The sequence below is a fragment of the Sphaerodactylus townsendi genome, linkage group LG07 (assembly GCF_021028975.2).
Source record: "Sphaerodactylus townsendi isolate TG3544 linkage group LG07, MPM_Stown_v2.3, whole genome shotgun sequence".
Taxonomy (NCBI): Eukaryota; Metazoa; Chordata; class Lepidosauria; order Squamata; family Sphaerodactylidae; genus Sphaerodactylus; species Sphaerodactylus townsendi.
This window is the reverse complement of record NC_059431.1, coordinates 85,562,294-85,589,844: the sequence shown is the minus strand read 5'-3', so window position 1 is coordinate 85,589,844 and position 27,551 is coordinate 85,562,294. Positions and strand designations below refer to the sequence as shown.

The window sequence follows — 27,551 nt, the reverse complement described above, 5'->3', positions numbered from 1 at the left end:
TCTGGGTTACTCATACTCTACAAAAACCAGAGTTTTCCTCCCATGGACCAAACAGTACACCTATACTCACACATTACATGTAACTAGAGTTAGTTTGATGGTTCCGCTGGTGAAAAAGGGAGACTGAGGAACCAGGCAAATACAAATCTGTATAATTTATCTATTTTATTCTAACCATTTATCAGTCGCATTTCTCCCTTTAGGAACTTTGGGCAGCTTACAATATGAATAAAACATTTTAAAAAGAAGGGGGGGGGAGTTATAAAACCGTGAAAGTTATGGTATAGAAACTCCAAATAGGACTGAACAATACAAACTAAATCATTCTTGCTTGGAATTCTCTGCCAATGGCACTCCAACTGCTGTCTTTTCCTTTTCATCACCCTCAGTTCTTCAGTGAATCAGGGAAACTGCTTGACTGTCTCCAGTTAAATGGAATGTCTGAATTCAACCAAAGGTCCAAGTTCACAGTTTCTGAGGCCTATTTCTAATTGTACTCCTTCAGAAATGTATTCCCTATGATCAGAAGATTTTCTATGTGAGCACATTTAAGACTGAGGTGATCAGTATCACCACTTTTCATAGAACCTAGAAAACATCAACATTCAGATCTAAGGCTTCAAACAGAAGAAATGTAAATAAGGCTTTCACAATATAATTTTAAGTGTTTCCATGGATTTGTGGTACTCTTCCATAGCATTGCTGAATAAGAGAGTTGTACATCTGGGAGTTCTTCCATTTAAAGAGTTATTTCTTATAACCTTCCAAATATATAGCAAGTTTGCCACACAGTTACACCATTTACTGCATCAGGTTGAAGAGTCATTTAACAAAAACAACTGCAAATGTAATTTACAGTTCTCAAGTTCAGCATTTTATGTGTGTGCAATCATTCTCTCTATACCCAAAGCAGAGTTATATCTTTCTACATCTACTGAAGTCAATAAGTTTAGAAGGGAGTCACCAAAATCACCACTGTACTATTATACTTTACAAATAATGGCGTTGGAAAAGCGGATTGTGTTCTAAAGATGCTACAAGCCTTCAAGGCAGCCACAAACACAAAACTGGGCAAAACTACTGAAGATAGGTAACACAGTATAGAATTAGAAAAAGTTTTACAGTTAAAAGTGGACTCACTGAGAGCAGGTTTTCCACAGGAAATTTCAAACTTGCAATCTCTTATCACTACGCGCTATCATCATTTGTAAAACTCATTAGTTATTAGTCCAACTGCATCCTCAGTATGTGCCATTACTACACGAGCATAGAAAAACCTCTTTGGGACATGTATTTACTGCTGCAGCTTAACTATCCAATACAATACCTTCTTACTCATTAATTTTCAAACATGTTGCTCTTGTTTTAGCACAGATGTACATAGCTCCTCTGTGAGGGGAGAATATATATATAATTAGCTTGTTTGCCTGATAAGAATTCAGCTGCAGAATCAGGGTATTTTAAAAAAGCACTTACAGCTACCAATTTAAGTTCCCCTCACAGCACCACTTCACCGTCTTAATCTCAGACTTAAAGCAGCTAAAGGAAAGGTTACTGTAGGGTCACAGCCAAAAAAACTGCAATTCATTAAAACGAACATATTAGTAGGCTGCTTGTGCTGTTAATGACAACAGGCTTTCTGATTCCACCTCTATCAGCATGAGCACCAGGGTGAGCATCCTGACCTCTTACTAATAAACAAAACATTTTTGACGCCAAAGCAGCCTTTTCTGATCTCACAGTACTTAGTCCTGACAACAGACCAAAACTAACAGGAATTCTGTGTGATCCACATCAAAAATACCATATTCTTCAGTGAATGAATCAGGAAATCAAACAACACACACACCCCAGCAGATGAAATGGCCACCTATTGGATATAGTGAAAGCGTACTCTGGTGAATGCCAGAAGGGGTTCACCACACTACCAAGTCCAAATGACTATACCCCAAATTTAGATTTATGTCTCTCACCACTTTGTGGGGATTTAAGATTGTGAACAGAACAATCTGCAGTTATCAAGCAAGGCCAACTCTCACACAAAATGGCCAGTGGATTCTCTGCCCCCAGAGACAGCAAAAGACAACATTAAAGTAAGACCAGAGTGAACGCTAAATCACACTAAGTTCAGTACAGCTCTCCAGTGCACTTTTTGGAAGTGAACAATAACTAAAGTAATTGCTTTACCCCAAGGGTGTAATGCCCATTGGGCAAAGTGGGCAGTTGCCCAGGGAGCTCCCTTGTGGCGGGCGCCAAAAATGCAGGGTTCGTTTGTGGGGGTTTTTTTTGGTATTTTAATGACTTTGGACCCCCTGAACCAAACCTGGGTGGTATCATTAGGAGAGTCTCCTAAAGATACCCTGAAATTTTGGTGCTGCTAGCTTAACAATTGCACCCCTGACAGCAGACACCCCCCAAATTTCCCCAGATTTTCCTTTTAACCCCCCCCCCTTTTGGCATGGATTTAAAAGGAGAATCTGAGGTCCCCAGTTTAAACATTGAAAGTGATGCTATTTCAGGGTGGGGGAGAATCAACCCCAAAATAGCATCATTTTCAATGCTGTTTAAACTGGGAACCCCAGATTCTCCCTTTAAAGGTGGATTTAAAAGGCAAATCTGGGCTCCCTAATTTAAACACTATTGAAAATGATGCTGTTTGGGGGTGGATTCCAGCAACACTTGTTTAAACTAGGGAGCCCAGATTCTCCTTTTAAATCTACCTTAAAGGGAGAATCTGGGGTTCCCAGTTTAAATAACATTGAAAGTGATGCTGTTTCCAATTGGGGGGACTGGATACAACACCATAAAATGTTTTCATGGCAGTAATAAAACATTTTGAAAGCATTTTGAAAATGTTTTTTTAAAAAATATTTCTGCTGTGTGGCATGGCCTATTGGTGTGTTCATATTTCAGTGAGTTAAAGATAAATGGGCCTAGGAGGTGCATAGCCAGATAAAATCAGGAACCTGCGTTTTCAGAATTCCATCAGTTTCTGCCAGCTAATTGGCCAATTGGCCATGCTGATAGGGGCTGATGGGAATTGTAGTTCCTGAACATCTGGAGAGCCGCAGGTTCCCTACCCCTGTTCTATAATATGATGGCAACTTTGAAACGACCTGGTGTAAAAAATCATTGCTTGGTCACGGTGGGGGAGGGCGGCTGCCCATGGGGGGCACCAAACTTCAGTTTGCCTATATACGCCACTGGGCGTAGCTACAAGGGGGCCGGGGGGTGCACGTTGCACTGGGCACGCGCCTGGGGGGCATCAAGCTCAGGTTTTGCCCAGGGCTCCAGTTTGCCTAGTTACGCCACTGCTTTACCCAAATGACCATGAATGAAAGAGATAAGTAGGTGCTGATGAGCAGATTCTAATCATGTTTCCAGGTTGAACTTTTCAACCAACAAGTCAAATTTTTGATTCCAAACCAGGCATAGTTTATAGTCCTAACATGACTACTAGGGTTAGGGGCACTTTAGCTAAACTCAAGCTCCTCATATACATTGTGAGACTTGGGATTACAATCATATACCATACCACTACAACTTCTCACAAAGGTCATAAGACCAGGAGCATGCATAGTCAAGCAAATGCACCAGAGATCTAAAAACTTGGGAACTTGATTAGAAACCCATAATTGCTGTAAGAATAGCTTTTGAAACAGCCAGAGACAATATCAAAAGTGTGCAGTATTCAGTATTAGCAGCATCAGATAACAGGGTATCAGAGGTGAGATAATAAAGCAGGTACAAAAATTCCCATGACACAAAACTAGCTGGGGGGGTGGAGCGGAGAGAAACAATTAAATGCCTGGGGAAAACAGAGATGTTTTGAGCTCACAACATCAGATGTATGGTTGGGGATAAACCATTCCACAGGGATGCTTAACCAACAGAACCTTGTAAAAATGAAGATGTACTACTAACCATGTGCTGGGGTCAAACATGATGCAAAACCATGATCAGTTTATGAAACCAGAACTCAGTTTTCCTGTGACCATCTGACTCAACAAAATGCTAATTTTATCACCTTCTTTCCCAAATCTTCCCTGAAGAGAGCCAGCCTAGTATGCCACCCTGCAGTGCAGCAAGGGTGGTATCAGGGAAGAAGCCAGGATATTTGTGATTGCATGTCACATGATATTATGGGTGTTTAAGCCACAGTTATTAGTTAATAATTTCAGATAACTATTTTCAGATCCTCATGTAAAAAGTCAGCATATTGCAGTGGTCAGACTAGGACAGTGGTGGCGAACCTATGGCACTCAAGATGCTCATGGACTACAATTCCCATCAGCCCCAATTGGCCGTGCTGGCAGGGGCTGATGGGAATTGTAGTCCATGAACATTTGGAGTGCCGTAGGTTCGCCACCACGGGACTAGGATTTGGCTCAAATCTCCACTCTGACATCAAGTTTATTAGGTGTCCTGAGTATTTTTCACAGCCTAATCTAGTTAACAGATTTGAGCATATAACAGATGAAGAATTTCCTCAATGTTATCTATCCCATATTCTGAAATAATATTGAAACAAAGTGACATACCAGATCCATGATTTTCTAGAAACTGGACACTTACATAAAGCCCTGCATGCACATACATGCGCATACACACTAACTGAAGAGTTTGGAAAATAAATTACAACTGTGTGAGGTACCAGGTTGTATCTAAGAGGACCAGGTTAAGGAATAAATCACAACATTATACAATGGGGGTTGTAGCCACGTACCAGGCTACAACAGCATTTGGGAACTTCATACCTGCCCTCTGTGGCAAGGAGGCTGTGCTTCAGCCTGATGGAAATTGCTGTGTCCCAATTGAGGCACGCCATTTAAATGCTTGGGTTGCTATAGTAAATCAGCCAGTTCTATGGAGGCCCAGATATTTCATGGAAGAAGCCTCCTCCTCCTCCATCTAGAGTGCTCACTGGAGCCAGCTAAGACACTGCAGTTGTTATGGTGACAAAACTTCAGATTTAGATCAGTGCTAGTGTTTTCTACTCTGAAAAATAGCACTTCAGGCTCAGACCAGGAAGTGGGGACGGGGTGAGATTATATGTGCAGGCTTTGGACTGTTGAAGACCCACAGATTTCTTGACTTGGATGCAAACACGGCTACTAAATGATGGTATGTGCAGGGGGCCATTCTGGTAGTCCAGATTGCAAGGCATTATCGGTCCTTGGTGCAGACTATAGCCCTTTTCAGGGATAGTGACTGGTTCTCCTTGTTCCCTGAACAGTTGGGTGGATGCAGCTTGGGACTTGACCACATATAGGACCTGGCAACACTGAAGCCGAAAAAGAGAGGTTGGGATACAGTACATGTAGGAAGCGCTGAAAGGGCATGGGAAAACAAGAAAAAGACTGTGGGGGCCTGGGATTCCAAGCCATGCCTACTTGTATCCTTGGAGCAGACTTGAGTATTAACCTTCTCCAGACAATGATGCTCATTGTCCTGGGAGGTAGAAATCTGGCCCAAATCTTACCTACAAAGGAAACACTCACACACATTAGTCCTGGTCTTTTTGCAGTAAATAAATTTTCTTTGTGCTGGGGAGTAGTTGCTTAAATTAATGGAATTTGCCCAATTTCTGACATTTTGTGTACCCCAAATTTAAGACTTTACAAACAATTTGCTGTAAAAGGACAAAAAAGGAGCACCATAAAAACTTTGGTAGATCGCGCAAACAGAATTTGTGAACCCCACCTCCTTCAAGATGAATTGAATCACCTAAACAGGGCTCTACAGGCTAATGGTTACTCTAATAAAGACATCAGAAGGGCTGCAAGACCAAGAACAAGACACATGAACAAAGATAAAGAGCCATCTAGAGGGAAAGTGTTCTTACCATACATCAAGGGAACTACTGACCGCATAGGAAAACTGATGAAGTAACATAACCTACAAACAATCTACAGACCCACTAAGAAAATTCAACAGATGCTACGTTCAGCAAAGGATAAGAGGAATCCTCTAGCTACTGCAGGAGTCTACAGCATACCATGCAGCTGTGGAAAGCTCTACATAGGAACCACCAAACACAGCGCTCAGACACGTATCAAAGAACAACCTAAAGTTGAACTGCAGACTATTTCAGCCAGAAAAATCAGCAATAGCAGAACACATGATAAACCAACCTGGACATAGAATATTATTTGAAAACAAAGAAATTCTGGACCACTTCATGACAACCACTACTAGCCAGACTACACAGAGAAGCCGTATTGAAATCCACAAGCTAATACGGACAAATTTCAACAGAAAGGAAAGAAACCATGAAAATGAACAGAACTTTGGCTATTGCCAGTGTGTTGAAAAATACATAGTCAAGGATAGTTAGTGGACTAATCAGCTCCTAATTAATAAACATAGGATGACTATAGACAAAGGAAAAAAAGGCCAGGATACTTCTATTCAGATGCTCCCACCTATCGACCTTGCTATCTTCATTGTTACTCCCATGCTATAGACTTCATTGTTACTCATACTTCTATTCAGATGCCCTCACCTATTGACCTGGCTGTCTTCTTTGTTATTCACAGACAAGGTTTCTTCACCCACCCTGGACACTCCAACAGGTATATATACTTCACTTGCTTTCCCAACATCAGATCCTCTGAAGATGCCAGCCACAGATGCAGGGGAAACATCAGGAGAGAATGCTGCTAGAACACGGCCATACAGCTCGGAAACCACACAGCACCCAAGTGATTCTGGCCGTGAAAGCCTTTGACAATACAATTTGCTGTAAGTCATACCCTGATTGAGAGATGAAGTAAAGCACAGACCCTTCTAGGGCATACTGACCTATAGGAGCACGATTTTGGTGTACAAAGAAGGCTGCAATTGAAGGGGGAAAAGCTGCTTTCTTCAAGCACAATTCTACTTCTGCTGCTTAGGATTAAAGTCAAAGTTTATAACAGCCACAGTAGTAGTTTAGCCAAACAGGCTATATATGGTGGATGACCTACATTAACATTAAGCTGAAATGAATTTTAGGAAACCTGTATAGTGTAGAATCCACAGAAATTTAAATACCATAACATTACTAGCTAAGGATTTATATAATTCGATAACTTTATGGTAAGATTCACCAGCAGATGAATAATCCAACATATGTTGCCATTGCTGAGATTCATGAATTGGATGATCCTGTACATTCAAGGTTTGTTCTACATTTTGCACAGCCTGTATTTCTGCGATTCTCACTGTAAAACAATTAAAAATGCAACTGCATGAGTAAATCCCATGGGTTAAGCAGTAGCTTAACCATCCACTCCTGGCCAGCGAGCTTCAGAAACAGGACATGAATCCAGCAATTTACATGGAGATTCACTGGAGACTCAATTTGCTAAAACAGCTTTCTGTTCAGAGAAATAGATAGATTACACTAAGTCTTCACATAGCTTACTCCTTACAAGACCATCACAAGGGGCACTTAGCAAAAAGACCATCAAAGTGTTTTGAATTTGGTCAAACTGTGCTCCTAAAAAATTGCCACTGGACTGATGTTATCTCATACCAGTCAAAACAATGGGGGGGGGGGGGGGGGCGGCATGGAAATGGCTAGATGCAGAAAGTTAGATGTAGAAAGCGGCTTTATACAATACAGCCTTTGTACATTGTCCAAGCTTGTCGTATTCTTCTGCTGTAATCAAAGAAAAGTTGTAAAGAAAGATGTTTAAACCACCAGTCAGCTTTTAACATCACACGTAAATATCTTCGCAGGTTTTAGCAGGGTAGCTATATTGCAATTTGCTGCAGATTGTGGTTTGGAAATTTTACATTAAATTTTACATTAAATTGCTGGCAAGCTGATATTCAACATTTGCCATCAGGTATCTGCTTTGTGATCTGCTAAAGAGACTCCTCCATGTAACGTCCTCATTTAAGATTGTCCAAATGCTGTCAGAACTTCCTCTGTCATGGTGCCCAGTCTTCCGCATTCCTGGGGAAGGCCATCTGGCTAATCACTTCAGTAAAAATCTATTTTAACAATATTTTGATTCAAGTGGGAATCTTAGAACTTCTGCAGCCAAGCTGCTAGTACTTTTGGTACTTTTGGAGCACATGGAAAATAAAACAGAAATTAACATTTAACATGTAAAATATTATTGCTTACCACTGAATAAAAATGTGTTGCTCTCTTTCAAATTGATTCCATTCTAAAAATTCAGTGCACAGAAGGAAGTTTGTGGCTTGTGAATGGCTTCCCAGCCTTCCTTCTCCTGGAAACTATAAATTGCCCTCCCAAGTGCTGTTTCTGGTGGTTGCAGGGACCTCTAATAGCAACATGAAGCAGGGGGGTAGAAGGCTACTGTCAGAAGGAGAAATCAGAGGAAATTCCTCCATCTTGCACATGGGACATTGTTTGGTGGGATTCAGCACATGATTAGGTACACAGCAAATACCTAATAAAATGATTATCCAACAGGTGGTGTTGGAGAAGGAGTAAATCCAGCAGTGGGATTCAGCAGGTTCGCACCACTTTGGCAGAACAGGTTGTTAACATGATGCTTGTAAACAACCAGTTGTTAAATTATTTGAATCCCACCACCGGAACTGGTTGTTAAATTATTTGAATCCCACTACTGAGTAAATCCCTTATCTTATTCCAGGTTTCTTGGGATCTTTTATAGGTATGGTATCAGCACTATCCCAACAGGTTTAGTAAACAGTTTGTGTCACATATAATATCAGTAATCACATTTCAACAAAATTTCTTTGATTTCTCATGTGATTTTTGTTTTGGTTGATACATACATTTTATACCATTGCAATTCAATTCCTTTCCGTTCAGCACTACACTTTAAATAGTTATTCAAATATTCAATAAGTCTAGAAACAGGAACTGGATTGAAAAACATTATCATGTCTAAATTTTTTTAAAAACACAATGAGAGTGGGAATGGGGAAAATAAATAGCAGAACCATCTGCTGGCATTAAAATATAAAAGGTAAGAAGAAAACACCATATGAAATTCTTTGTGAATTTCAGTGAAAGCCAAACAGTGCAAGTGGACTGTGAATTTCAGTGAAAGCCAAACAGTGCAAGTGGACTTAACTGAACTGCAGACCATACTGTTCACAGATAAATTTAAAAATGACAGTGCAACACTAGCCACAAGATGATGCTGTTGTATTGTTCTGAAACCTCTGCTCTTGCTTTAGTCAGAGTGCGTCAGGCAGATAGGCACCTCAGAGGAGGACCAAACTGCAGCATCTGCTACGAAAATCAAATTGGATTGTTCTATTCAAATGGTTTATGGATGCATTCATTTTCTGTGACCCATTACAGACAAAAATTCCAAGCCTGAACTCCAAAGATCTCATAACTCAGGTTTTCATACTAAAACTGCCAGCACACTTTTATGAAAGTGATAAAAGGACCTCAAATTAAGTCTTCAATCTGAAGCTTGTGATTTTACTGCCACAGCACAACAGAGGGCAAGTATTTTCAGCATATAATTCAAGAGACTCTGGCATTTGTCTATAAGCATGTGTCCTATTTTAACATATAATTAAGACTGTCTACCCCCCAAAAAATCAACACTCACACCATAAGAAGTTACCAAGACACAGCTGAAAAAACCATGCTAATGTAACATGTATTTGGTCACAGTAAGTCTCTGAATATGGAAGATATTCAAGTTGGGTGGTGTCTGTGTGTTATATATATCAATACGCAAGGAGTTGGCAAATGTGTAGAAAATATTCTGTTGAAAAAAGATGGCTGATTTTGCATTAAAATTATAGTAACCATTACCAACAATCCCTGTTGAAATCAAAATGTGTCAGATTTTAATTAACATGTTCTTTAGCTCTTGAGAAATTTTTTTGGAGTTAGTTAAGAACACAATGGGTTGGGTCCTGATATCGGTTGGCCCAAGGGTTGTCTTTCTCGTGTCATCTTCTGTTTCTGTAGAAGACCCTTCTGATTCCAAGAAAGGCTATTCCAAGGTATCCAAATAGCCCCACAGATTGGATATACCACTGCCTCCCCTATCACTAAATGGCAATTAGTTTATGTGAGTCCTGTGACCCTAGAATAAACTTTCCTGAAGTCAGAAAGAACTGCTGAGGTAAGGGGAACATGGGAAAGCTCACAGTCTCCAGGACCTTCTGCTGACAAGCCACTGGATCCAATCCAAGAATTACTGCATTTATTCAGAGACATATAACATAGACACAACAGCTACTTTTTCATACAAGAAAAGAATACCTGCAACAGAAAGTGGAGTTCACTTCTTTCTGCTTTCCACCACTCTGACTGACACCTAAACTCTTCTCCTGTCACTTCCCTTATCTCTGACTCTATCAAGCTCTTCTGCTGTTCCTGGTACTCCAAGGTGTCCTTGACATGGATACAGTTTAACTTTTATTAATAAAATAGTTAAGCACTACAGGTCTAACTCTTGAAATTAAACCTACTGAGCAGAAATTCACAAGACAGTAAAATCCTGTTTTTTTTCTTTTGGCCAGCAAGTGCCACTTCACTAGGTCTAGTTTCCTTCACAAGTATCAGTCAGTTTGCACAATTAATCATATGGGTGTTAAGCATTGCATTTAGACATTTTGAACTGTCCACCAGTAAGCAAATGTCCTATGCTGAACATATAAGAGCCAAGAAACAACATAGTACTTCTTACTTGCAGAAAGAGCTTTTTCCCTTATACAGTGAACTATGAGTAGACCCTGCTTGATTTACCTTGTGATCAAAGTCTTTCAAAGTCCTTGTGCATCAAGACACTATGTGGTGTCTAAGTTTGATGGTTTGCCCTAATAAGCTGATCTCAAAGCAGAAGCAGCAGAGAAAAAGGGTCAATCCTCGGTTTAGCAAAGCAAGATTCGTGTGATGAATCAATAAAATTTGTCAATATTTTAACAGAGGAGTGCTTTATAAGAAGCACTAGGTTGTTCCTGTAAAGAACTGTACATATCTACAGCATCAGGTTCAAACTGTAACTCGTGAGGAACATTTCCAAACAACTTCCAAGTTGTGGAAACAGTCCTTACAGCAGCAGTACCCAGATTTCAACAATATTTCCACTGTTATAGAGGATTCAATAACCAGTCGCTCAGTTTACATGCAACATCAAACTATGGGCTGCACATTAAAAAAAATGTGCCTGGCTCACATGCTCCCTCCTGCCAATATCCCTCCATCTTCCCCTTGAATGCTGCAGTCCCCTCTCTTTTCTCGTTTTGAGACAGACCAATAGCTGGCAGTTACATCATAACTAGCAAACTACTGCTTGCACTTTGCTACCCCAACTGGAACTGCAGACCAACAGGGCTCAGATGCAAAGACAAGCAATGCCTGGCCTCACTCACAATAGGGAAGGAGGAAGTCATGCAACAAAAGAGGCAGTCTATGATTCTGGGTCGATTTCCTGCAATGCCAAATCTCAGTTTAATATTTCATCTGAACTACCTTGAAGTGTTTAAGATATGTTGCAGAGGACTGTAGCAACAAGCAGCATTACCCTGAATAAGAAAGGAATATTCCCAGTATTAGTGAGTTTATAGTGAACTGCTTTGATTATTTAACCATTCTTTACCAATTCCAAATTAGTATCTGTCTTTCTGTAAAACCATTGAAATATAAGAAACTACATTTTTTCCATAGCTCACCACCCCACCCCAAGTGCTTGGACAATTTGAACAAAAATATACCTTCAACACATTTTCCAGTTTAGTCCTCTCTTTCAACAACAATTCATATTCGCTATTGCAAGACTTGATAATAAGATCTTTCTCGGTTATGTCATTTAGAAGTCTTTGCTGTTTGTCATCCCAGTGCTGCTGAGAAGCATGAAAAGCTCTCTCGGTCTCATTCAACTTCTGCTGAAAAGCTGTAATTGTAGCTATTGAGAAAAGGAAACAAGATGATATGCTCATCAAACTTAAAGTACTGTGAACACATTATTAAAACCAGCAGAAGCTATTTTCGTTCCCTTCCATCTAACAATATAATGGAAAAGTAACCGAGGAACAATGAAATTTTGGAACGGGAGATTTCTTTGCATCTGTATTTGGACTGGAGATTTATTACCATTAAAAACACACAAAAATCCACACAAAGTTCCCGCTTCAGAGGAGAGAAGCACAATGAGTTGAAGAACAGGATGGGAATCTTTTTAACAAATCAGTGTAAATACATACATTTGTTTCTCCCACTTCACCACATTGCAGGGGTTAGGGGCATGACACCCCCCATGATGGGAAAACTGTGGAAACAGTTTTTGCCCTCCCCAATCCCTTCCCCCACTTCTGGCCCAAGCCCCACCCCCGAGGCCAGGCTCTTCCTCGCTCTGGTCCTTTAAGGCCTTGCTCCTCCCCCAGCCAGGCTTTGCCCATCCTGGCTTCTGACCGCAGTCTGGGCGGGGGGAAAGGTGCTGCTGGCCTAACTGTGCTTCCCCCCCTCCCCTGTTGGCTGCAGTTTCACACCAGCTGCGGCTCACCCTAGCTCTAGGCCAGCACTGCTTCTCCACCTGCTTCCATCGGCTCCCAGCTCCTGCTGATCACCTGGGGCTTGCAGCTGGCTTTCTGCTTCCCACCTGGCCTGCTGCCCCCTCTCCCCTGCCCCAGGTCTCCAGAAGTGCAGGCAGAGAGCCTGGGGTGAGTTACAACTGCCATGAAGCCGTGGATGCCAGAGGAGGGGAGGAAGCTCAGTTGAGCAGCTCCGAAGTTGTGTTGGGCAGCAACTTTCCATTCACAATGTGGAAAGTCGCAATGCGGAAAGTTGTGATGTGGGACGGACAGTATAACGAGTTTTTTTGGTTTCTTTTTGGTTTGGTACAAAACTTATCACACCAAACCTGTGTCAGTCTTGTAAACAAATCCTGAACTAATTATAAATCCACAATCGTTTGTGGCCTGAAAGAACCAAGTCTGTCAAGGGTAACCTGGCTGGTCTTCAGAAAGGTCTCCTTAACCTCCCTTGAGTCTTCACTACAGTAACCCAGTAACGCTACCTCCATTGCAGAGTGTCAAGATTGTGCAGAGTGCAAAATTAGTTTAGTGTTTGTTTTTTAATCTGCCTCCTTTAAAATGCTGTGGAGTCCACTGTGGGCAGTGAGTGTGTCTCCATAAGCAAGGAGAGCAAAAGGCAAAAAAAAAATCCTCCTGCAGAGCCCCTTTTTTGCTCATGCTGTTAGTTTTATCTAAACCGAAAACAGACAAAGTTCAAGCAGATTCTAGTTACCTCAAACTTGGAGGACTCAGTTGGGAAAAAAAAGAAAATCATGCATTTGAAATAAGGGAGAAGTGAGACACAATTAACATTTTGTCCAAGTCAGTCTTATGAGAAATGGCGAGCTGGGATTATGCACACATTATTTATAAAGATCACCACTAACATGACGCTTTACATAATTTCAAACCAAAACAAGCAGACGAACCACCGAGGAGGAATAAAAAAGTTGGTTTTTATACCCCGCTTTCCCTTTACCATAAGCATTCTTTACAATTGACAATTGCCTTCTCACCCACCCACCCCCCCCAAAAAAGGAACCTGGTGAGGTAACCGAGACTGAGAGTTTTTTGAGAGAACTGTGACTAGTCCAAGGTCACCCAGCAGGCTGCAAGTGAAAGAGCTGGGAATCAAACCTAGCTCTCCAGATTGGAGTCTGCTTCTCTTAGCTACTACACCACACTGGAGTAGGAGCATGCAATCTAAATCTGATAGCCAGAAGGATAAGAGCAGAAATTTCCTTTGCATTCCGCCATAATGTGAATGAGATATATTTAAATCTGTTATTATGATTACATCAATACATGCAGTTATAATTAAAAAATCGTGCAGCTTAGAAGCAAGGGACAATTTCCCCCTGATCTTGCAGCAGCCCTATAAGGTCTGCAGAGAAATAACAGAACTGAGGAATATGTTTCCCATAAAAATGAAGAGAAAGGTCTGGAGTCGTGTACCATATTTCTTGTACTGTTTTCATCTAGAAGAATTGTGCACTTTTTGTAATTTTAAACAGTGGCATAGTGCTAACGGGGCGGGGGGCGTGATGCCCTGGGCAAAGCCATGGCAGACGTGTGGCCGGGCTGTGGAGGGGGCATAGCAGGGGTGTTCCAGGGCAGGGTGGGGGGTGGGCGCCGCAGCAGCAAGATGCGCGCACACCCTGAGTGCAGTTTCCCCTTGCTCCACCTCTGATTGTAAACCATTTTGAAGAGCAACTTGATAAAATACAAGGGTATCAATCTTTAAAATAAGTGGTTCTGTTAGGCAACACAGTATTAAATTTCATTTCACCACACTGCTATTCGTGCTAACGGTAACAAAAAAGGAGGTTAAAATGAAGAATAAACCGGGGAGAGGTACTTCTAACATCACAATCCAAACATATTTCTAAAGAGGTTAAAGAAAGATGAGGGCCACAAAAACCTACAAGGGGAGCATTCAGACAGTGCGTCTCACTGTACCACAAAGCAGACATTAAAGCACCAATTCCAGGGAATCAAAGAAAGAATAGAAGTCTCTAAGCAACTATAGAGCAAAAGCATTAATTAAGCCACAACCTAGAAGAAACAAGAGAAGCAACGAGCTCAGGATTCAGCACTGAGAAAAGCGCCAATATCTACAGCACCTAACCAACAAAATAACTTTTTAAAGCTATATTTCAAGTTATCACTCTACACAATAGTAAAATAAGATTAAGAAACCCCAAAGCTTTCCTGTGTGTAAAATCCAATTGAAGCTTTTTGAATGCAATATTCGAAGGTAGTTAGAAATAAATGTCCTACCCTTTAGAATATTTGTGATGTTATGCTGCTGGGTGTCACAAAGGCAGATCAAACATTTAATATGGTTCTAAGGAGTTTGAAAGTGATATCTTGTTTCCAAAAATAGGAACACGGGTTTTGAAGATGTAGGGTGATTGAAATCTCACCACCGTTCTTGTTTTGCCCCCCCCCCCTTTCTCTCTCTCTCTTTGAAATCACACTACCCTTTGAAGGTAACAAAATTGAGAAAAGCATAAAAGACTACAAGCAGTGAGATAGAAAGGAAGCTGTGAAAAACATTCTGGAGAATAAAAAAACTTTTGAGCTGTAGTTTTATCAAATAAGATACTAGTTTTGCAGAACAGCAGGTGGGAAAAGGATGAAGATGGGTGAAGGAACCAGGGAAGGCCTGAAATGCAACAGCTATATCCTCTCTGTAAACTACACTGAAAGCTTTGTAATTCTACATCATTTTATTGACTTGGGGTCATGCATTATGTTGGGTGTGAAGTCATAAGCAGGAGAGGAACAAAGGAACCAAAGCAAGATGAGATCGAAATACTGTACCAACTCATCACACAAAGGTTCTGTTCTACCACAGTTCAGTATGGCTTTAACTCTTACCTCGAAGCTGTTCAATTTGCTTGTTTGCTTCACATAACTTGTCTTCTGCTGAACACCGTTCCAGACCAACTTCTTTCCTTGCAACAGCAAGATCATACTCCAGACTCTGTCTAATAGCCTCACCTTTCTCAACTTCAGCTCGCAACTTTGCAATCTGACTTAGGTATTTTGATAGCTGTGAAAGAAATGTGTACATACATTTAGGTGGGATAGCTTTTCTTGTAGGTACGAATGACAATGGCGTGGACCACAATCTCATCTGCTGCTGGAAGAAGGGGAGATATTTTCACTAAACCCACCCCCACATACAGGCCCATTACACATGGAATGCTTACCTCGGAACTCTCAGCTGTGCAGTGGGACTACAGTGTGGTTTCCTTATGTTCCTCTGCCCGCCCCACAGCTGCTTACTGAAGCCTGCTGGGCCCCTCCTTACCCTGGTTCTCTTAACTCCACCAACCAAGTCAGCCTTAGTCTCAAGACGGCTATGTTAAAGCCCTTTAAATTGCTATTATATCAATATATCTGTGATGGCTGTTATATCAATATTGTAGCCTGCCCAAAAATAATCCACCCAAAAATAAAAGAGACAGCTACAGCTGATATCCCCCCCCCCCCCACACACACACACACTTTGCCACATGAGAAGAGTAAGGTTTGGTTTAAAACAGAGGGTTGTGTGAAACAAAGTTTTTAAAAATAGAGCTGGGGTGGTGGGATGGAGTCAAAAAAGGGATGCTGCTTATACTGCACCTTGGAAAAACAGTCTCTGTTATTACAGTGAGATATTGATTTCTCAATAGGAGCCCACAGAGAAGCAGGAAAGAGTGGGAACCATGGAAGGGGGCAAGGGGAAAGGGAGAGATGGCAGGGTGAAGCTAGGTAGGCTGGCAGTGGGTGGAGGGAAGATATCCGAGGCAAAGCTGTGCTCACTGGCAAATCTTCCTGCTCTGGCAGCAAAGCAAATTATAAGTCCCACTAGAAGTGGCCACAGAAAGAATGGAAAGTGATAGCGGAGCACCAGGAAAAATGTCCATTTAAGAAATCTTGCTGCTATGGACATTTCCCACCATCATGCAGCAGATACCTTGTCCATGATTGACCATACACACATTGCAAAGTGCACTGTTTCTGAAGGTTTGCTGTACCTAGGGATCTTGTTTCATAGTGTACAAAGGCCTGCAGCAGGATGGAGAGGCATGAAGTTCCTTTCACAGAGCTCCATTTATGCTACTTTAGATAGAAGGCCAGTGTTTCAAAGAACACCTTATTGAAAAAGTAAATTGTCAACTCTTACAATTAAATGTTAGATTGAATTAATTTGCTTATGCATTACAAACTAAATGCTTTTAAAATAAAGGGTAAATGCTTAATGCTTTTAAAATATAGGGTAAATGCTTTATCAGAACATTTTTGATGAATCAGGTTAAATTCTACAATTTGTTTGCCTCCTCTCCTTCTCCATTTGCAAGCAGTCATAAACCGTTAATTATGGAGCCCTGACCTGGATAGCCCAGGTTAGCCCGATCTTGTCAAATTTCAGAAGTGAAGAAAGGCAAGAGACCATCAAAGAATATCAAGGTTGGGACACTGTAGAAGGCAATGGCAAACCACCTCTGAATGACTCTTGCCTTGAAAACCCCACCAAGAGTTGTGTCAGCTGTGACTGGATAGCAAACAATAATAATAATGGAACATTTAAAATAAACTAGAAAATATTTTAAACATATAAATACAGGGTATCTGCTGCTGCTCTGTCCTCGCTCTAATCCCGAACCAACTAATCAAGGAAACCTTTGCCTCTTGAGTGCCCCTCTTGTTCACAAACCGAGATAATTCTTTTGCCCCTCAGTCTCACTTTGTACACCTTCTCCAACAGACACTCATTGCAAGATTACTGCTGCCCATGAACAAAGTGCCAGCATCCCTTTAGAATGCTTTGATGACTTTAGAAGGCTCAGAAAGTGGCTAGTGCCAGAGGCATGCTGGGAACAAGCAAGGAATGGGAACCATCCAGCTGAAAACATAACCAGTATCTCATCAAATGTGTTTCTCAGGTCAGGGCCTTCTAGAGCCCAAAAACTTATTCACCTACCAGTACTTAAAATTCAATTCAGCTGATGCAAAACAACATTGTAGTGGCCCCTTGTGGAGAAATTGCATTTGTCGCTTTAATTCTATTCTGTTTGAGCTGGGAGTCACACCCCAGCTGAAAGTATTTTTTCTAGTTAGGACTTTAACGACCTTCCTTAAGCATTAAACCTGGTGGTAACCATGTCTTTACACTATGCTGACTTTGTAAATTGGTGTGAGAGTTTGATTGGTTTGTTTATGCTAACTCAGCAATAATTTTATATAATTGCTTTCAATGCTCTCCCTCTAGATCAGGGGTAGGGAACCTGCGGCTCAAGAGCCGCATGCGGCTCTTCTGCCCTTGCACTGCGGCTCTACGAGCCGAGCCGCTGGCCCCATCCTTGCCCGCCCTGCAGGCAGCAGGGCGGGCGCACCAACTGCCCGCGGCCAGTTGGGCTGCGCCGCGGGCTTCCCCTCTCTCCCGCCCTGTTGGAGCGGGGCAGGCGCTTTCCCGGTGGCCAGCAAGGCCGAGCCACTGGCCCCATCCTTGCCCGCCCTGCAGGCAGCAGAGCAGACACATCCATGCGCTTCTCAGAATGAACGTAGTAAAAGGTTAAAAAACCCAATATATACAGTGTTATCTTTATTTTAAATGTCAAAAATTATTTGCGGCTCCAAGTGATTTCTTTTCCCAAGGAAAACGGGTCCAAATGGCTCTTTGAGTGTTAAAGGTTCCCTACCCCTGCTCTAGATCTACCTTTCTTTTCATTCTGTTTCTGTTGCTTGTTACTCTGTACTGCCTGAGCGTATCTTTGTTTTTTTGTATGTTATCATAGTTGTTTTGAATAACTTTTTAATAACTGCCAGTTTAAACTTGGCTTATCTGAAAATCTGCCAGTCCCTTCCCGGGGTTTTACTGGACGTCATCCACCTAATTTATTAATTATGGAAGGTAATTGCTGCTACTGTTTTTATTGGGATTATTCAATTGTTTTAGTTGCAATGTATTGTGTCTGGTTGCTTGTAAACTACCCAGAGCCCTTCGGGGGTAGGGCGGTTTAATAACTTGAATTAATAATAGTAATAGTACAACCTAAAACTTCAAGGTTCTTTTCCCTCCAGTTGAAATGCCCTGGTCTTTATTAACCAAAATCTGATATTCCCAAAGTAGATTAAAAACAAATAAAAAGCAACCATGCTAGTCCACAGCAAAATCCAAAAACAAAAGCCATGCAGTATTTTGTATTAAGACCAGTCACAAAATGCAATATGCAAGTTTAAGAGTCCTCAAGAACTTCATCAGGCTAAAAACAGCTAAAAGGTGTTTGTGTGTGAAAGAGTTCCAGCTTTCATGATGCAGGAGCCTAATCAGTAAATATAAAACTAGTTATCTAAAACAGGACTCCACATTCAGTTAAGAACCTTGATTTTATAAAATTTAATCAGTACAGCAATATGTTCATTAAACAAGTCAATACTGGCATTCTTATCAGTCCTCATAGAGCATTCTTTGTTGTGCACACTTGTTTAACGCAAAGTGCCAACACGGCAATTTAACCTGAATACTGAGGTTTTAGTTTAGAAAAAACAGTTGGCTCTGGGGCATGTGTTACACAGGCTGCGGCAATGCAGAGCTAAATTGTGATATTAACTTTGGATTTTATGTATTTTATGTATACTATTTTATTTATTCAATCTACATGGTAAAGCGCTTTGAGCTCCATAAGGAAGACAAGCAGCTAATAAACGTTTTAAATAGATTAACAAATAAGTTAACAAATACACAAGCACAACATATTAAGTGAAAAGTTTTATACAAAGATGAAGCACTTACCTCTTCGTTGTATTCAGCAGTTACATCCAATTTTTCTTTTGTGGCTTGATGGAGTTTCCTTCTCAAAACTTCCTTCGTATCCATGTCTCGTTCTCTGCTGTTGGGCAGAAAAGTCCTTCTACCATCCCTGCTTCAAAACACAAGCATTTAAACACCATTTTATTAGTTCTAAACTTCAGGAGTTCAGCCTTAATAAGTACAGGCAAGTCCCACACAGCTTTCCAAAGAATTATGGTTGATGACTTTAGAGGGCATAAAAGACAAGCAGAAAATAGACATCAATACAAATAAATATTAAAAATTAAAATAATAACCATAAAGAAATAAAATCAGTCAACCTTGCATAATTTCCATAAGAAAGTTTGCTGCCAAATGAGAAAAAACAGAATCTTGGTTATCTAAAAGCAGTAATAATCTACACAGATCTGTTAGCTCTATTTGAAACAGGGAAGATTCTAAAATCTAGCTCTAATTCCTGTAAACCTAGAGCAGTGTAGCAATTGATTGGCTAAGCAATTGATGGGCTAAGGCAGTGATGGCGAACCTTTTTGAGACTGAGTGCCCAAATTGCAACCCAAAACCCACTTGTTTAACGCAAAGTGCCAACACGGCAATTTAACCTGAATACTGAGGTTTTAGTTTAGAAAAAACAGTTGGCTCTGGGGCATGTGTTACTCGGGAGTAAGCTTTGTGGTAGTCGGTGGCTCTGCTTTGAAGCATCCATGCAACTCTTCCAATGGGTGAATCATGACCCTAGGAGGGTTTACTCAGAAGTAAGCCCCATTGCCAGCAACCAAGCTTGCTCCCAGGTAAAGGATCACGCTTTAGTTCTTCACATGAAAATTAGTGGAGTTTAACAGGACTTATCAGGGTCACCTACACTGCTTCCTCAAAACTAGGTCTTAGGTTTAATGCTAATAATCAAGCCCAGAGGCCCAGGCCAGCCTAGATATGCGGGCCGGGGCGGGGGGGGGGGCAACTCGTGCCTACAGAGTTGCACGTGCCCACAGAGAGGGCTCTGAGTGCCACTTCTGGCACCCGTGCCATAGGTTCGACACCACTGGGCTAAGGTTTTCACATCTCAAAAAGGATATAGAAGAGATAGAAAAAGTGCAGAGAAGGGCAACGAGGATGATTGAAGGATTGGAGCACCTTTCTTATGAGGAGAGGCTGAAGCGTTTGGGACACTTTAGTTTGGAGAGGAGTTATGATAGAAATCTATAAAATTATGCATGGAGTAGAAAATGTTGACAGAGAGAAAATTTTCTCTCTTTCTCACAATACTAGAAACAGGGGGCATACATTGAAAATACTGGGGGGAAGAATTAGACTAATAAAAGGAAACATTTCTTCACGCAATGCGTGATTGGTGTTTGGAATATGCTGCCACAGGAGGTGGTGATGGCTGCTAACCTGGATAGCTTTAAAAGGGGCTTGGACAGATTTATAGAGGAGAAGTTGATCTATATGGCTACCAATCTTGATCCTCCTTGATCTGAGATTGCAAATGCCTTAAAAGACCAGGTGCTTGGGAGCAGCAACAGCAGAAGGCCATTGCTTTCACATCCTGCACGTGAGCTCCCAAAGGCATCTTGTGGGCCACTGCGAGTAGCAGAGTGCTGGACTAGATGGACTCTGGTCTGATCCAGCAGGCTTGTTCTTATGTCTTGTTCTACATTACAGCAGCATAATCTGTCAGACTTTTCTAATTTATTGAACCTCCCCTGGAGGAGGGCAGAAGGAAAAACATTGAGTCTTGCAAGTGTGCGTCTTCAACCTGGCTTAGTTTAAAAAGTACAGATAATGAGCCATCTGTCCCTGATCAAATGAGATGGAGAAACGTAAGGGTGAACAGGTTTTCATAGCTGCTGTGTATAAACTAGGATCTTTTGTTGTTCTCATCTTTATTACTTTAAACTGGTTATTATAATACTTCTGTATGTCTCTACATGGACCTTTAGCAAAATCCAAGCCCAAGTCTTTGAGAAGGATGTGGCAAGTGATCCAGCAAGCCAAATATTCTTTGTGGTATCCTAGATTTAAATGTAATAGATCCTGTTCTAGATACCTAATGGATTTGGTTAATCCCATCCTAAGGATGGGATTCCAATATTTTCCACTCTGCATATCTACAGGGGAGGCTCAGTAAGTTGGCTGCAGTTGATGGCTCCTGGGAGGGGAATAAAGTGGGCAAAATGCTCCCCATGTGACCTACTGATGTGGCACCTGGGGCTCTCACCCACAATGCCCCCCTAGTGGTTATTGCAACCTACAAGAAAAATTCACAAGAACAGCTTTTGACTGTGGAGATTATGAAAAGTTATGGCTAGTTTTAAAAGACTTTGGTGTGCCACAACATCTGACAGTCTTGATGCATATGCTGTACTGTGGTCAAGAGGTTACTGTTTGGACAGAATATGGAAAAACAGAATGGCAGAAAATAGCCAAGACCTGAAACAACTACTGGTGAAAGTTAAAGGAAAAAGTGCCAAAGCAGGACAATTAATTAAATTTTTAAAACTTCAATAAAATGGGAGAGGGGAAATTTGAAATCTGGAAGTAAGAATGAGAGAATGGTGCTGAGAAACAGCTATACCAGTGAAGTCCATGTGTAGATATGAGCACCAAAGAAACAGAAGAAAAGTATTTGGAGGGTTGGAAAAGAGGCAGGCAATTGCAAGCCATCTCAAAACATTTCTTGCCTTGAAAATCCAATGGGATTGCCATACATCAGCAATGACTTGACAACAACAACAAAAGAGGATCAAGTAACAACAGGAACCAAATATAGATTTGCACAAAAAATATCCAAGACTACTACTGTAATAAGAATAACGATTTGCTTTTTCCAAATGTGAGATCAAAGGGAGTATTTTAAAATATTAAATTGATGCATATGTAGGCTGTTAAAACTAGGACTTTGCCTAAAGATTAAATGTACCAAACTTGCCATCTTGGTACAAGGCATAAAGTTCTTGCCATCCACAAAGCCAAATCACCAGGCATGGGGAGATGTTATAACTTCCTTTTTTTGGTACTCTAATAGCACAAAACTTTCACAAACAAAAAATCCCATGACCATTTATCATTATTGTTCTGGTGTCAATTTCTTCCCCTTGTTATTTCATCAGAAGTTTCTCTTGAAGAAAAATACCTTTTCTATTTGGTGTAAACTGCCCAGCCTTTGGATCCCAAACATTTACGCCTATATATCTGACTGTAATACTGAAACTGTATAGTTTGTGACAGTCTACTCATGAAGGGATGAGCATATCCCAATCTAAGTAAGACCATAATGTAATGTGACTGGTCTTGCAGACATTGCTTTTCCTCTAACATCTATAGTTATAACCACATGCATTCTAGTAATGTTTTTATGCTTAAGGGAGCTGAAAGCACTATCTATGTTACATATATTTTTCAGAACTGACAGAACAATTGCACTTTCAGTCTGATCTTCTGTCAATTTATTCAGAATTAATCCCTAATGAACTCAGTTGTACATTTTGCTAATTAAACTTAAACTTGATACAGCAGCTTATAAAGCTATAGCTACTTTTCCTCCTGCATGTTTTGTGACTTTTTAAAAAATGGAAATGTTTTGCTATTTGACATGATAACACCACCAGTGAGATACACATGGAGCAGCAGTAGATTAACTATAAACTTAAACTTTCACCCAGCAATCAAACTATTGCATAATTCAGCCCTGTAGGCCAATTCAGATTTTTATTCTATTTTTAAATCAATAAAACTTTTCCAAGCCAGAAAGAACTAAAGGCTATGTGGCATACAAGCTGTACTCCAGGAATTCTAGAGCTCCCAGAAAGCTTATTATGTGCTCCTCAAGGAGATATTCAGTGGCAATGGTGCTGTGTCCAGTGTGGTATGTAGTCGATAAGAGTACTGGATTACGATCTGAGGAGGAACCTTGTTTGAATCCTCACTGTGCCATGGAAGCTTGCTAGGAGACCTTGGACCAAGCACAATGCTCTCAACCTAACCTACCTAACAGGGCTGTTGTAAAAATAAAATGGAGAAGGGAATATCGTTGTAAGCAGGAGGTTAGGACAAGACAGAAAAACTGTCAAAGTCACCCAGTGGGCTTCATGGAAGAGTCCAAATGTATTTTCTGTCCGTGCAGGTAACATCTTTACCAATGGTGTGCCTCAGCATTTAAGGCAATAAAAGAGTAATACATTTGAAAACCACTGGTTTAAATTATCAGAACACACATAGCTTTGATTTGATTCAAATGACCCAATAGGATGCTCCATTAATGGCATGGTAAAATGAGCCTTCTGCATAAGATACCATTGGAAGCAGTGGCATAACTCTTAACTAGTCTTCTTTTGTACAGCTTTCTGCTTTTAAACGAATCATTGTTCTACAAAGCCATTTTACATCACAAGTAGTTTGGACATTGCCCATCACTGAACTGGTCAGGGCTGAGCTGAGCTGGTCAGGGCAGGCCTTACTGTCCTGAACTCTTTAAACTATTTAAACCCCACAGCACAAGCAAATCATTTTCTTGGCAGTACACAAAATTAAATCCTCAATACAAAAAAAAATATCAAATCCTCATTACAAAAATCAGTGGACCAACAATGCTGCACAAACAATAAAACACAGTCATTCTTAAGCATATACACTTGAAGAAAAAATCCACTCACACATTATGCCGGCGGCGGGCGGGGGGGGGATAGCACACATTCAATAGGCACTGTGGTTAAAGGGCCATATCTCTTATTACTTGCAATCACAGCAATCCACATCTGGGTTTGTTTGTGCGTGTGTGCTCAGACTGGCTGCCAGATGGCCAACTCCACTGTTTTAAATAAACTAAACAGGTTGGACATCCAACTGTACGAATGACTATCAGAAATCCTGGCTGGATACTCTAGGAATCTACAGTCTGAATTAATTATGCATGGACGCAGGTGTCTAAGACCCACTCAGCTACAGTTATGCATCTTTGTGTGGAGAGATCTGTGTTTTCCAAACAATAAAGAAACACCGTCGTGAAGCAAAACGTTTCAAAACGCTTGGCAGGTGAGGGATGACGATAGTATACAGGGTAGATGAGTTTTCGTCATACTTAGTTTTCATCATCGCCGCTTTCTTATGACACGCCCCCTTCAACTGTAAACAGTTACAGCAGGCAGCTGTTCAACAGACAAAGCTTTCCACTCTGAGCTCGGAAAGACTGCATTTTAAAAAACCTTCTGTCTATCATACAAATATTGGGAAAGCCTGTCAGAAAAAAAGGTAATAGTATTAAATTATCATGTTTCTCCCTCATTCTAAAACTGTTGTTCCTACTTACATAGCAGAAGCGTTTCAGGGCGACGTAGGGAACATCACACGTTTTAACTCCTGACAAACTCCCTTGCTGGACTTATAATACTCTACGCCCCAAAGGGCTGAACTCAACTTCCTTTCCAGCGTCTGCACTCTCCAAAAGAGCGCAGCCACCTCCATCAAGCGGTATCATTCGTTAAGCAAAACCTGTCACTTCCCACCCTCGTCGGTCCTTTCTCCATACCTTCCTGCCGTGCCTACAGTTGAGAGCAATCAGGTCAAATAAAATCACCACCAAGAGTAATGCAAATAGCCCAGCGAGCACCAGTCGGGCACTAGGACCCAGGAATCAACCTAAGCCTCCCCCGAGTGATTTTGCAACGGCTACTTCCGGTAACAGCTCGGAATCGGCCTTAGAAGCGACAACCAACTCCGTGACTTCGTCCCGCCTTCCGGAGCTAGATCACGGCTCCTCATTGGAAGAACCGGTGATTGTGACGTGAAACATTCTAAATGGGCGGAGAATCGATGAATTGCCCTACCTTCTTCGGCTTCAAGTTTACGAACAGAGCATGTGCAATCAACAGGGCGTACTATTTTCGTTCCCGCTTACTTTGCCGCTCTACCCAAGTATCCAAGTCAAGATTTAAAGTGCTGGCAACGATAGTGAAAGAAACGTGCGTAAAAAAGACTACGTTTGCAGTCTTTTCTAGCTGGTATAAATGTAATGAATTCCTGTCTAAACAGCCCGATCCTGAGCGTGTTTACTTAGAAATAAATCCCAATGGACTAAATGGCTCTTATTCCCAAACAAGTCCATTTTAGATGGCAAGCAAAATATTAGCATTTAACAACTGAGTGCCCAAACTGAAATGTTATTTTGCAGTGCTTATTAATACTGGCAATGCAATCCTACACACAGTAACACCATTCTAAGCCCACTGACCATAGTGGTTCAGAGAGGATTCCCGGTAATACAATACCTGGAAGTTACAAAATGTTAAAAGACAGAACGATAGAATTAGAAAGCAAATTTAAGTGTGATGCAAAGGTTTGACTTTTCATGTGTCCTTTTAGGAATGCAAGCAGGCAATTAGCTTGAACTTATTACTGACTGGTATACTTAGGGCTGCACTCTCAATCAATTTTAAATGAGTTTGTTTAACTAGAAATTCATTGACTTTGAGCTATGAAATCTGATTCAAAGCAATAAATCTATTCTGTAGATGCAGGTGTCATCTGCAAATCCATGTATAAATAAATGGACTCAAATTACAAGGATTAAGAGAAGAGAATGACAAATATGAAAGCAATAGGATTTACTAGACAAACTGCAACAGTAATTAGTACTCTGCAAAATTCCCAGACTCCTGAAATTCAGCCATGTGTCTTTCTTTCACTAAGTTGGCCATATTTCTAATAATAAAATAACAACTTATTCATTTAGAAGATTTGTCTTTCTGCCATATAGATAACACATTATTAAATTACATTTTTAGCCTCCCCCTCCTCCAGAAAGCTCAAGATTGTGCATATCGTGTACTTTTATCCGAACAACTCTCTGACATTTCTCTCAGACCTCTCTCAGTCCATGCAGAGCCAAGCAACAGCAAATCACCTCTTAACATCTCTTACCTTGAAAACCCTATGGGGTTGCCGTAAGTCAGCTTTGACTTGACAGCACACACACTCATCTAACTATAGTGCAGCATGTGATACCCTTTTATCACTATACAAAATCTTCAGCTGCTATGCACTGTATGGCTCATTCTGCAAGTATTCATTTTTGTTACCCCTCTAAAGGCCAGTTCATGGTTAAAACAATAAAAAATTAAAAACCAGAATAAAAACAACCAACTTTGGAACTAGCTATAAAACAAGCAGTGAGACTGCAAGAGAAATAAAAGATACAAAAAATATTCTGAAACACAAAAAGACAATTTTAGAAAGGAACATAAAATAGTATTAATAAAACAGCCCTCAAGCTAAAGCAAGGCCATAAAAACAGCATATTTAAAAGATGCATGATCCTTCAATTAAAGTTCTAGTTATATGGAAATATTTTGCCTTTGGCAAAAAAAGATAATAAACTGGCACAAAGTAAGTCTAATAGAAGAGAGCAAAGATGAGGCTCCGCAACTGAAAAGGCTCTATCTCTGATTGTTACCCATCTTAACCCCGCAGGCAGAAGCATAAAGAGCAGGCTTGAGTGGAGGATCAACTGATATGCTGGACAGGATGGAAGAAGGCAGTTCTGCAAATCATTTAGGGTCCTTAAAGTTTTGAAGCAATAATTGCCATTGTGCCTGGAATGAAACAAAAGTAGTTCCAACAATAGCCTCACCAACACATTTGGTGACACCTGAAGCTTCTGGGTAGAAACATTTCTAAAGGAGTAGCAGTTGCATAGTGGTTACGAGCAGGTGCATTCTAATCTGGAGAACCAGGTTTGATTCCCCGCTCTGCCGCTTGAGCTGTGGAGGCTTATCTGGGTAATTCAGATTAGCTTGTGCACTCCCACACATGTCAGCTGGGTGACCTTGGGCTAGTCACAGCTTTTCTGAGCTCTCTCAGTCCCACCCACCTCACAGGGTGAGGGGGGAAGGGCAAGGAGATTGTAAGTGAGGGGGAGATATAAATCCAAACTCTTCTTCTTAAAGATAGCTCCAAATAAAGTCCATTACAAAATTCTCACCTGGCATATGGTCACAGCATGGAGATGGGTAAAACTGTTCAAGGCTTGTAGCTAGGCTATCAGCCAAATATGATGAAAGGCACGAAATGTGCCAAGGGAAAACTGAACCTCCCAACCTTAATTAATCTATTTTATTTTATTAAGCTTTTATGCTGCCCTCCCCTTGTGGACTCAGGGCGGCTCACAGCATATAAAAATAACAGTATAAAACATGGGACCAAAAGGGCTGCATACAATTCAATATAAAACAAAATAATTCATAAAAACCCAGGTGGTGATATGATTGTTTACTAT

At 40.9% G+C, this 27,551-nt stretch overlaps 1 protein-coding gene across 7 annotated transcripts in view; it reads right to left on the bottom strand.

The window, feature by feature from the left end:
• Positions 1-27,551, bottom strand: part of CCDC171 (coiled-coil domain containing 171) — a 181,493-nt gene that overhangs the window by 148,350 nt on the left and 5,592 nt on the right. For 2 of the 7 annotated variants that reach the window (XM_048502898.1, XM_048502904.1), the window contains exons 1-4: positions 24,588-24,907; positions 19,262-19,388; positions 15,355-15,529; positions 11,674-11,864 (exon numbers count right to left, since the gene is read on the bottom strand). In XM_048502898.1, the coding sequence (XP_048358855.1) occupies positions 11,674-11,864; positions 15,355-15,529; positions 19,262-19,388; positions 24,588-24,589 (495 nt within the window). In that variant the 5' untranslated portion in view covers positions 24,590-24,907. Of the gene's footprint in view, positions 1-11,673; positions 11,865-15,354; positions 15,530-19,261; positions 19,392-24,587; positions 24,908-27,551 lie in introns of those variants that run through there. The other 5 variants (XM_048502899.1, XM_048502901.1, XM_048502900.1 and 2 more) reach the window with 5 other exon arrangements.